The 10,653-nt window shown below is 37.0% G+C and overlaps 1 protein-coding gene and 1 long non-coding RNA gene across 3 annotated transcripts in view; both read right to left on the bottom strand.

Moving 5' to 3' along the window:
* Positions 1-869: 869 nt before the first annotated feature.
* LOC100742351 overlaps positions 870-10,653 on the bottom strand; it is a 30,451-nt gene continuing 20,667 nt past the window's right edge. The window contains exon 10 of the mRNA XM_024370313.2: positions 870-1,092. Within this exon, the coding sequence (XP_024226081.1) occupies positions 963-1,092 (130 nt within the window). The 3' untranslated portion in view covers positions 870-962. The remainder of the gene's footprint in view (positions 1,093-10,653) is intronic.
* Positions 1,965-2,649, bottom strand: LOC112213521. Of its 2 annotated transcripts, none has more exons than XR_002947403.2 (2): positions 2,460-2,649; positions 1,965-2,214 (listed from the first exon to the last, which is right to left on the bottom strand). It is a non-coding gene; the product is annotated as an uncharacterized LOC112213521 (long non-coding RNA). The 2 variants fall into 2 exon arrangements; XR_002947404.2 differs by having other exon boundaries at positions 1,965-2,211.

The following is a 10,653-nucleotide window of genomic DNA, read 5'->3' as shown; positions in this document are numbered from 1 at the left end:
TAGTGAGCTTGGGCTCAAGGTGACAAACAGTCGCCGAACGTAGCCGCGGTCAAGGGATGAACGTTTTGTTTAACAAAGGTATGGTGTAATAGTATAGCTCTCCTTGAAAGAAATAGTTGTAGCGGCACACGACAGTAAACATTCCAACGGTTTCTGTCCCGTGGCTCGCCACACGCAGACCCTATTCTCCGGGTAAGATGATTACCAGATGTCGATGCATCTCCACAGTACATACTCAGCTAGCCTGTGGACCCGTTATAAATCTTAAGATTTAGTTAATTAAAGTCCTTCAAACAGACAAACAGTCCTTATCCCAACTACGGGAAGATAGGGAAAATCTATTTTTCTCACGAACGATGTTTCCAGCTAGCAACTTTCTCTCAAGGGCGGCTAGCATCCTTCTCTAACCACCAACATGAAAATTGACCAATTAACAGCAACGTCAATTTCCCACATTTTCCGAACGAAGGCTTTTCTTCACCAATTCGATGATATCATACCCTTAGACACACCCCATCATAGTTTTTCTCTACAGCGTCGCCGTGACGGAAAGTCATTCTCTCGTGACGTCTCATTAGCGAATTACATAGCGTCTTCACGATTAGTGAATACTCTACGTTTTAACATAGGTTTGAACTTAGACTTTGACGAAAACGTGAATTCGCTATCCCGTTGATCGCGGATTCGTTATCGAACCTGAAGGCACCGTCATTAGTGTCTAATCACCGCGGTTACTCGATAACTTTGTAATAATCACGATGTGTTAATAAACATTACCTCTATTGTATAATAACAATGGCTAATCCTAGTGAAAGTTCGTTAAACGCCCCTAAACCTGTTCTTAATGTGAACCCGACATATATATATTATGTGTGTATATTTTATATTACAGATGTCATATGTCTTTCTTACATATTTAAACACATAAACATCTGCAGTCTTTTTATTAAAAAATCGTAGGACTACATTTCCATGCCTATGTCGTTGGCAATCCTAATCGCATAAGGAACATCATGTATTGTTACATTGCTATGAATACGTCGACCTTGTCTACCTATATCTTCAATTAAAGTCTTCTTGTACTCCAGCCATCTGGAATACGTGAAAAAATATTATTATAATTAGAGATTAGCAAATATAAGTTATGTTTTCTTTTAAAATCAATTCTAACGATTCAGCAGTACATACACACACACACACGCACGCACGCACGCACGCACGCACGCACGCACGCACGCACGCACACACAAGATATAGTATATATTTTATATATATATCATATTTAGATTTATTCAATAGATAGATTTATTCAATCAATGTTCGACAGAAAATAAAAGTCGTTATAATAAAGGATATAAGCCGTTATAATAATTTTTTCGAAATTTCATTGTCATTTTTTATATATTTCCATTAATACCGCTTATTAATATCTTTTCCACGTAACATATTCTCAAGTTACTTCTATTTTTATTCAGTTATTTCCATCCTTTCTAACAATGAGTACTACATAGCATGTGATTATTTGTGTGAAATTGTTCAAATTTTAATCCATTATAAACATGTAAAATGAACGAACATATGCTCATATACGCGCAGCGTACGCATATATACACATAAATCAGCTTAATCTATTTATATGCTATTTAAAAAATATTATATATAAATATAAAGAAAAGTGAAAGTTACATACACAATTATATATTCTATATAATACTTAAAAATAAACTATTAACTAAAATTTGATTCTAATTTCATTGAAATTCTTATTAAAACGCTTATACTTATCTTTTTCTTAATAAATACCATGATATCCTGTTTTATATGCCAAATAAAAATATTTTACATGCAGATGAACTAAAATTGGAAAATTGCTTTTGAATTCACTCAGGATAATATTCTATATAAATAACATGCAAATCTCTCTCTCTCTCTCTCTCTCTCTCAAGATAATTTTACATAAAGCGTGTGGTTCCCTTTTTTATATTATACAAGTTAAAAGATTTGATTTGCCTTGAAAATCTTCTGAACTTGAGCAATTATATGCATACATGCTTGTATACATTAGATAAATAAGAATAAATGTATAATAAAGATTAATATTATACATACACAGGTAGTTGTGCAGCTTGTGCTACTCCTTCTGAGAGATTAAGTATAAAATCTTGTATGAAATTCTCTACAGACACAGGCATTACTTCTTGTCGTCCACGACTGCTGTTCAACATAAAAATAACCAATCATATCCATACGTACCGCAGAAGTTGGTAATAAATTAATTATGTTTATTAATTTTCATTTTTATATAAATAACTTTTGTCTTTAATATACTTTACACTTACGTTATATTAAAATAATCAAATATATCATTACCATAAAAATACATACATGGCACTAATTATTTAATTAGAAATTTTAACGTGTAAACACTGTGAGCTTTCAAAAAATTAGAAGCGATATACCTATTAGAACGACGTGTATCTTGAGCATTACGTGACCAATGAGTTCGTCTCCTACCAGCGGGAACGTTATTTCTAACAGGTGTAGAACTAAATGGTGTTTCAAACTGATTGGAGATTTCTGTCTCATATTCCCCTCTTAAAGGAACATCTGCGTAACGTTCCCAAAGCTACATAATAAATATTTGATCAAAACAATAATGAAATACATCAAAATATAATGAAGTTACAAAATTAAAATATTAAGATTTAAAAGCAATGGTCATTTCATCTATATATTGAACCTAGGATCATTGTCATTAGTTTCTCGAATACCTAACTACCACGGTTACTTGTCCGGCTCTATAATAATCATATTTGCACTAGTCAATGTCTTGCATAACGACAACGTGTAACCCAAACGAAGATTCGCTTCACGCCCCTAACTCTAATTCTAATGCAAACCCGACATATATATATATATATATATATATGTGTGTGTGTGTGTGTGTGTGTGTGTATTAGAAATTTACAAACTATTAAATTGAAAAGTATTTCGTGAAACTATATGCCTTCGTTTTTGTGTTAAGAGAAATCAGATTATCAGTCAAATATTTAAAGTTAATTAAAAAACAAAGCTTCGTATGAAAAAAATTGTATTCTGCGTTTCTTCACTTAATTTATTATGTTCTTTTAATTATCTTACCAGTTACAGGATATCCTATATGTATTAAACTGATACATATGAAACGTCGATTCTTTGAAGATTGAATTTAACGCGCCAATATTATTCGTTAAATATTGTCCTATCGTTAATGAAGAATCAACCATATTAAAGAAGAAAAAATTTACTATAACACACATATACCTTAATATTAAGGATATTTATAAAAAATATATGAAACTTCATTGTGACTTTAATATAGTATATATGTATAATCAGAACACTTATGTAATTCTTTTTATCAATTTAAATTTGAAACAGGTTTTTTTTATTCACAAATACATTAAAATCAATTCTCGCATTGAAAATCTTGAGTAAGCTTCTTTGGCGTGGCGCAGTGACATAATTAATTATTTGTAATAAGTTTATTTCTAGCTGAATCTAGTGCTTAGGTCTAAATGTAGTTTTCTTAGCCTGCGAATCTGGTCCGACGTATTAAGTAATTTAGTAACTAGGGGGTTTCGATGGTTGCTAACTCTTATGATATATCTATTACTACATTTTGTTATTTTTACTTTGACCGTGGGTATCTTGAGATCGCGATGTATTGCTTCGTTGGTAACATACCAGGGTGCATCTATTATAGATTTTAGAGTTTTCGATTGGAACCGTTGAAGTATTTCAATGTTGGAATTACTTGCCTTTACCCATAGTTGCATTCCGTAGGTCCAGACAAGTTTTATTATGGTCTTATAGAGCGTAATTTTGCTCTGCGTGATTAAGTTGGAACGTCGGCCAATGAGCCAGTAGAATTTTTTAAGTTTAGCCTTGAGTTGCTTCGATTTGTCTATGATGTGTTGTTTCCATGTCATTCTCCTGTCCAGAGTCATGCCCAGATATCTGACTGAATCCTTGTTAGGAATTGTTATATTGTTAATGGTCACCTGAGGCCAGGTTTGTTTTCGCAGCCTGAAGGTTACACGCGTGGATCTATTTTCGTTAATTTTGAAGCTCCATTTGTGGAACCACTTTTCAATAGAGTCGAGACATCGCTGGAGAGTGGATGATGCGATTATCGGGTCTGCGTGAGATGCTAATAGTGCTGTGTCGTCAGCAAATGTCGCTATGGTTATCTCTGTTAAGGTTGGTAAATCGGCAGGGTAGATGGAGAGCCAACGCCCATGCCGCGCTGAGTGCACTCGTTCCCGCTATCCATGATGAGTGTTAATAATGATAGTAAGTTATTAATTTGTTCTGATTGTTTCTCGATTAATTTTTCGAGTCTAGAGAAGTTATCTGTGCTTTGCGAACTGGGAACACTATTTTGAGAATGGTCACTATGGATTTTCGGATTGTTTTGGTTTCCTTGAACTGTCTGGGCATAGGAGATTGAAGGAGTTGAGAATTTTTGAGGACTTGGTTAGTTATCTCCTTGACTCTGAGTTTAGGATACTTATATTTGTACAAGGTCTTGTAGGCTGAGCAACCCTTATAGTTCGCAGGATGCTCTCTGTGAGAGAGGATGCACTTCGCAGGGCTTTTTGGAGATTTAGTACACTGATTAGTAGGGTGAATATCTGCACATTTAACACAGCGGAAATTATGGTTGCAATATTTCTGCGTGTGACCGTACCTTTGACACCTTTTACATTTCACTATCTCTTTTTTTATAAAAGGAGGTTCGAATTTTACTGCTGAGTTCATTAGTCGGTTGATGTTGTAAATTTATTTATTGTTTGACTTTTGTTTTAAGTCAATGAAGAATAAGGATAGCGGGTTTTTCGAGATTCTATGCCTTATGTTGCTAATGTTTGTTACTTCATGGCCATGTTTTAGGAATTCGAACTTCACTTCGTCCAAGTTAGCAGAGTGGTGGATGTTGTGCAGTACCACACGAAAAGGTCTTTCTTGTTTGAGTTGATATGTGTGGAAGTTTGCGTTCAAGGTTTTTAGTAACTTTATTAGTTTTCTATAGGAGTCTGGGTTAGTCGGCAGAATTTTTAGCTTGGTTATTATTTATTTTTAGTTTGTAATCCTCTTTGTTGATATCTTTCTCAATGAACTTTATCATTGTTTGAATGTCGATGACATCATCAATGAAGATAAGTGGGGAGGGGGATTTTTTTGTGTATGTTGTGTATGTAGTTAGTGTTGCAGCTACGTCCATAGAGTCGTTTGTGGATTCTAATATTGCGAATCAATTGTAAGTGGTTACACAGCTTTTTGACGATTCGTTCTGGCTAGTGTTTGCGTTTATTTTAACTGTTTCTAGCTTACGCTTTTTTATTTTGTTAGTGTCGTTTGAAAGGAGCGATATATTGTTCTTTTGCCACGGAGGAGGTAGAGTGGTGTAGTTATAGTTTTGCTCAAAAGAGCCTGATCGAGATACTTAGGCCATCTTCGAGCTAGTTAATTCAATTTGAAATAACCAGTCGAGAGGCTATGATTCGGGTCAGAGATTAGGAGCGTTGGATTTTAGAAACACTTGGTTTATGTCTGTTTCGATTCACTTTCGACGGATGGGCGTCACGTGTTGTATTGTGAACTTTACAGGGTACTAAACACACGTCTGCGCTCTTCGGCATTCAACAGCAGACTGATTTGAAAAAGGTTCTTTTTATTTATTTAATTTAAATTTTACAATTTGTCCAGTGGGACATTTGGTAAAATATGATAGCTTAGTGGTAATAATATAACATGTGGATGGTTACCCCCAGCGGGGTTCCATCTTCCAAGTTGTTTATTTTATTTCTATTGTGAGGTCTGCGGGACACTTCTTCTTCAGTCTTCTTTCTATTATGGTTTTATTCGTTTCAGCGACCATCTTGGAATTTTTAAATCTTTTCGTAAATCTTCATTTCTGACGTGCCATAGAGTGTTAACTATTGCCCTTAAAATTTTTGCTTGCTCTGTTTCTATTTTACTTATATGACTCATTGCCGCCGTCCCCCATAGTGGGACTCCGTATGTCCAGATTGGTTTGATTATTGTTTTGTATATATTTAGTTCATTCATTATACTTAATTTAGATTTTCTATTGGTTAACCAGTACATCTGCTTCCTTTTTTCATGTATTCTGTTTATTATTAATTTTATTTGATGCTTCCATGTAAGGTGTGTATCTAAATGCTAAATATTGCCTAGATATTGCTATTGCCTAGACTTGCTTTGTTTGTGCTATGCGGACGCCGTTCAGTTGGATATCTGGTGTTTTTCCTTTTCTAAGTGTAAATGTTATGTGATTGCACTTACTGGTGTTCGCTTGTATTTGTTTCTTTTGCAGCCCCTATTCTATTTTTGTAATGTGTTCTTGTAGTAGTGCAGCAGTCGTTTCTGGATTTGCGTGTGTCACTAGTATGGCCGTATTGTCCGCGAACGTTAGTATTTTGCTGTTGACAGTTGTTGGTATGTCTGCCGTATATAGTTTGTATAGTATTGGTCCTAGGACGCTTCCTTGCGGTACTCCTGCCTTGATATCCTTAATTTCAGAATATGCATCATTTATTTTTACTACAAAGGTTCTATTGTTTAAGTAAGATTTGAGTAGTTTGTAGATTTGTTCTGGAAATTGCTTTTTGAATGTTTGAAGAAGTTTTTCGTGGTTAACTTTATCAAATGCTTTTTCAATGTCCATAAAGATTGCCGTGCAATATTGTTTTGTTTCCAGCGCCTGTAAGATTTCATTGACGAGTCTGTGCATTTGTTCTATTGTGGAGTGTTTATTCCTGAATCCAAATTGATGGTCCAGTATTAGCTTTTTCTTTTCTATTGTTGGTTTTAGGTGGTTATATATTATTTTTTCTAGTAATTTGGAGAACGCAGATAGTAATGATATTGGCCTGTAGGATGCAGTTAGATGTGGGGTTTTGTTTGGTTTGGGTAACATTACGATCTGTGCTATTTTCCATAGTGCAGGAAAGTACTGTATTCTTAGAATTGCGTTAAATATTATCGTTGTTGGTCTTATTGACTTTGGGGGAAGGTTTTTTAAGATTTTTCCATTGATCAAGTCAAATCCTGGTGCTTTACTTGTCTTTGTTGCCTTGATTATGTTTGTAACTTCTTGCGCTGTTGTGCTGAGTATAGTGCAGCGTTTATCAGTTGCGTTGTTGGTATTTTCCACTTCTTCATTTGTTTGCCATCTGGGGATGCTGTTATTAATTTCGTACGGTGAAAATATATTTTGTAGGTGCTTCGAAAATTCTTCTGCCTGCTCTTCGTTGCTTCTGACCCATGTGTTGCCCATTTTTCTGATTGCTGGGATTGATTTTATTGTTTTCTTAACTTTGTTAGTGACTTTCCATAGTGTGTAGTTGGTATTCTCATGCGCGGATAGTGATTCGATGAATTTTGAGAATTCGTTATTATGATGTTATTATTTTATTCTTTAAATCCTTTGTAAGTTTATTTAGGTTTTCTTGTTTTCTCGTATTCTCTGTTTTTGCCATTTTGCTTTCGTTTTTCTTTTTTCCCTGATTTTATCTAGGATGTTCTGTGGAATAATTTTTAATTGCCTGCTATTGGATTCATGGGTGGTGGATGCCCACACTGTTTCTTTTATTATTTCTGTCATAGTTGCTACTGCCTGCTCAATGTGTTCAGGCTGCTCAATGTGTTCAGTTTCTGTCATAGTTGCTACTGCCTGCTCAATGTGTTCAGGTGTTTTCAATGGGATATTGCAGTTGATTTTGTTTTCGATTAGCTCTTTAAAAGTTTGCCAATTGGTGGTTTTATTGCAAAGCGACTCTGATTTGTTATAAAGTAGTGGTTTGCTTGTATATTCTAATATAATTGGTGTATGGTCGGAATTAAGCTCAAGGTTGGTTGTTATTTTTAATTTGCTTACGTTTAGTCCTTTTGTTACTGCAAAATCCAACAGGTCGGGTGTTTTATCGAGGTCTGTCGGCCAGTACGTTGGTTTTCCTGTAGATAGTACGTTGAATTTGCTGGTTCTAATGTATTTCTCTAATGTTCTACCTCTCGGCGTGTTAATTCTCGAACCCCATAATGTGTGCTTTGCATCAAAGTCTCCTGCTGCTATATATTTGTCGCCTAAGGATTGGAAGTCATCCCATTTTTTAAGTGTTATTTTGTGTCTCGGAGGTACATATACTGCTGATATCTGGAAGTAATTGTCATTGGTTAGTATTGTGACAGTGGTTGCTTGTAAGTGTTCTTGATTTGTTTGACTGTGTAGGTGATGCTTGATGTCATTTTTTTATTATTACTGCAGTTCCTCCATGTGCTTTACCTGAGGGGTGTTTGGTGTCATAGATGATGTAGTACGGTACTTTCATGTAACTTTTTAGAGTGAAATGTGTTTCTGAGACAAGTAATATATCAATATTATTTTTATACAAAAATGTTTTAGTTTCGTGGGCTCGACGTTGCAAGCCACTGGAGTTCCAGGCTGCTATTTTCAACATGTCCATCTGTATTTTTTAATTAGCAAGTTTGTTGAGAAATGTTAGGTTGGTATGATTACTAGTTACTACAAGCTAAGTTGGTACGACTTCTAACGACACTCTTTTGTCTTAGAAGTCGACCACGTGTTAATTGACCAAGTGTATTCTGTGAGTTAAGAGGTGTTGTACGAGGCGGAGAAATATATGGAGTAAATCGAATCTGTGTGAATCGATTAATTATCAACCCCAAACCCACACCAATTAACAGGTTATAGGCCCAGGGCAGTAAACTGCGGTAATAAGGAACATTATTTTTTGAGTTTTTGTGTTTTCTGAGATTATCGGAGAAGAGACCACGCCATGGTCGACCAGGAGGGAATAGGTGATATGGACAGGGATATGAAGCCAATCCTGAGAAAGGGGAATTATGAATATTGGAAGACAATGACGGAAGCCTCGTTAATTTTCCTGGGCTGCTGGGATGCAATAGAGCCAGGATTTACAGCAGCAGAAAGATTGAACCCAGAATGCATGAGAATGGAGAACAAGGCACGCGCGTACATTTTCCGGCAAATTCGCTCTGAGTATCTCGGGGAAATTAGGACCTTGAAAACAGCGAGAGATTGCTGGAAGGCGCTGGAAGACGTCCATGGGAAATCCACGTCGATGGACATTGTTTTATGCATACGGGAACTGGGAATTATGGAGAAGACCCCCAACATGGATATCTCCACATACTGCGGGAGAATCCACGCTATGCGACAAGCTTTCCAACGAAGGAATAAAAATTGAGGACCATGTGATGACATGTTTCCTTTTGATCGGCCTCGTGGCGGATCCAAATTATGCAACATATCTAAGAACAACAAGAATCGATAAGGATCTAACCACGAGGGTCGTGAAGTCCGACCTTCTACTCGAAGAAAGAAGGATCAAAGCGGCCATGGACTCATCCGAGAAGAACAGCGCAATGGCGGCCTAGAAACAATGGAGGCCCAAGCCTCAACAAAGCAAAGATGACGCGATGCCACAGCACAGAGTCCTAAAGGACAAGAAGTGCTACAAATGTGGAAGACGAGACCATATGTCGTACCACTGCCAAGAGGGAAAGGGAGATAAGGAGGAGCAAAACCAAGGAGACAAAAGGGAGAGAGAATCAGAAGACAAACCGAGGTCCAAGGGACTTATCTCCACGCTAGCTCTATCGTCTATCAGCCACATGGAAAGGGGCAGGATCAGCTACCTTGACTTGGAGGTCTCACATCACATGACTCCGGACAGACATCGGTTCGTGGACTTCGTGCCTGCAACTGGACAGATCAGGATTGGTAAAGAGTACCTGGAGGTCAAGGAACGATCGCCGTGAAGATGACTAAGGCCTGTGGCGGGTGGAACCTATCCTTGTCGAACGCCCTGTGAGTACCTGAATTAGATGTGAATCTAATCTCAATCAGGCAATTGGCAGTGAAGGGCGTCACCACAGTATGTACGAGGGATGAGGCCAAAGGTAGGAGACAATGTGTACTATCTAGAGACAATACCATCTGAAAGGCATGTAGCAAACGTTTCCATGGAGAACGATCAGGAGAGGCCTGTGAAAGATGACGAAGACATTGAGGCCATTGAAGCGAAGGCATACATAAGTATCGTATCATGGCATGAGAGATTAGGTCACCTGCATGGGAATGCGATGAGGAAAATCCCTGTAAGTAGTGTGAAGGAGGACTCGAGGAAACATGAGGAACTATGCGGAGTCTGCGTGAAAGGAAAAATGACCAAAGTACCATTTCCGAGGACAGATGTGTCAGCGCCCTTTAGAGATTGTTCACAGCGACATTAGTGGTAGAACTCAATGCAAGTCGCTGGGCGAAGGTAATTATTTTGTGACTTTCATTGATGATTTCTCTCATCATAAGTTAGGATCATAAGTAGGAAAAGCTAAGTACTTAATAAGTGCCCTCCAAACTGATAACGGAGGTGGGTACATAGGGGAAAACTTTGAGAATTATCTAAAGGAGAAAGGCATCTTACACAGGAAGACCGTCCCTAGGAAGCCTGAGCAAAATGGGGTTTCCGAACGAGCAAACAGAATCCTGGTCGAAATGTCTAGACTTTTACTCATCCAATCAGGGCTCCCTGACTATCTGGG

Source organism: Bombus impatiens, unplaced genomic scaffold (assembly GCF_000188095.3).
Source record: "Bombus impatiens unplaced genomic scaffold, BIMP_2.2 scf_0733, whole genome shotgun sequence".
Classification (NCBI taxonomy): Eukaryota; Metazoa; Arthropoda; class Insecta; order Hymenoptera; family Apidae; genus Bombus; species Bombus impatiens.
The sequence above is the reverse complement of the archived record's forward strand: the minus strand, read 5'-3'. Positions and strand labels throughout refer to the sequence as shown.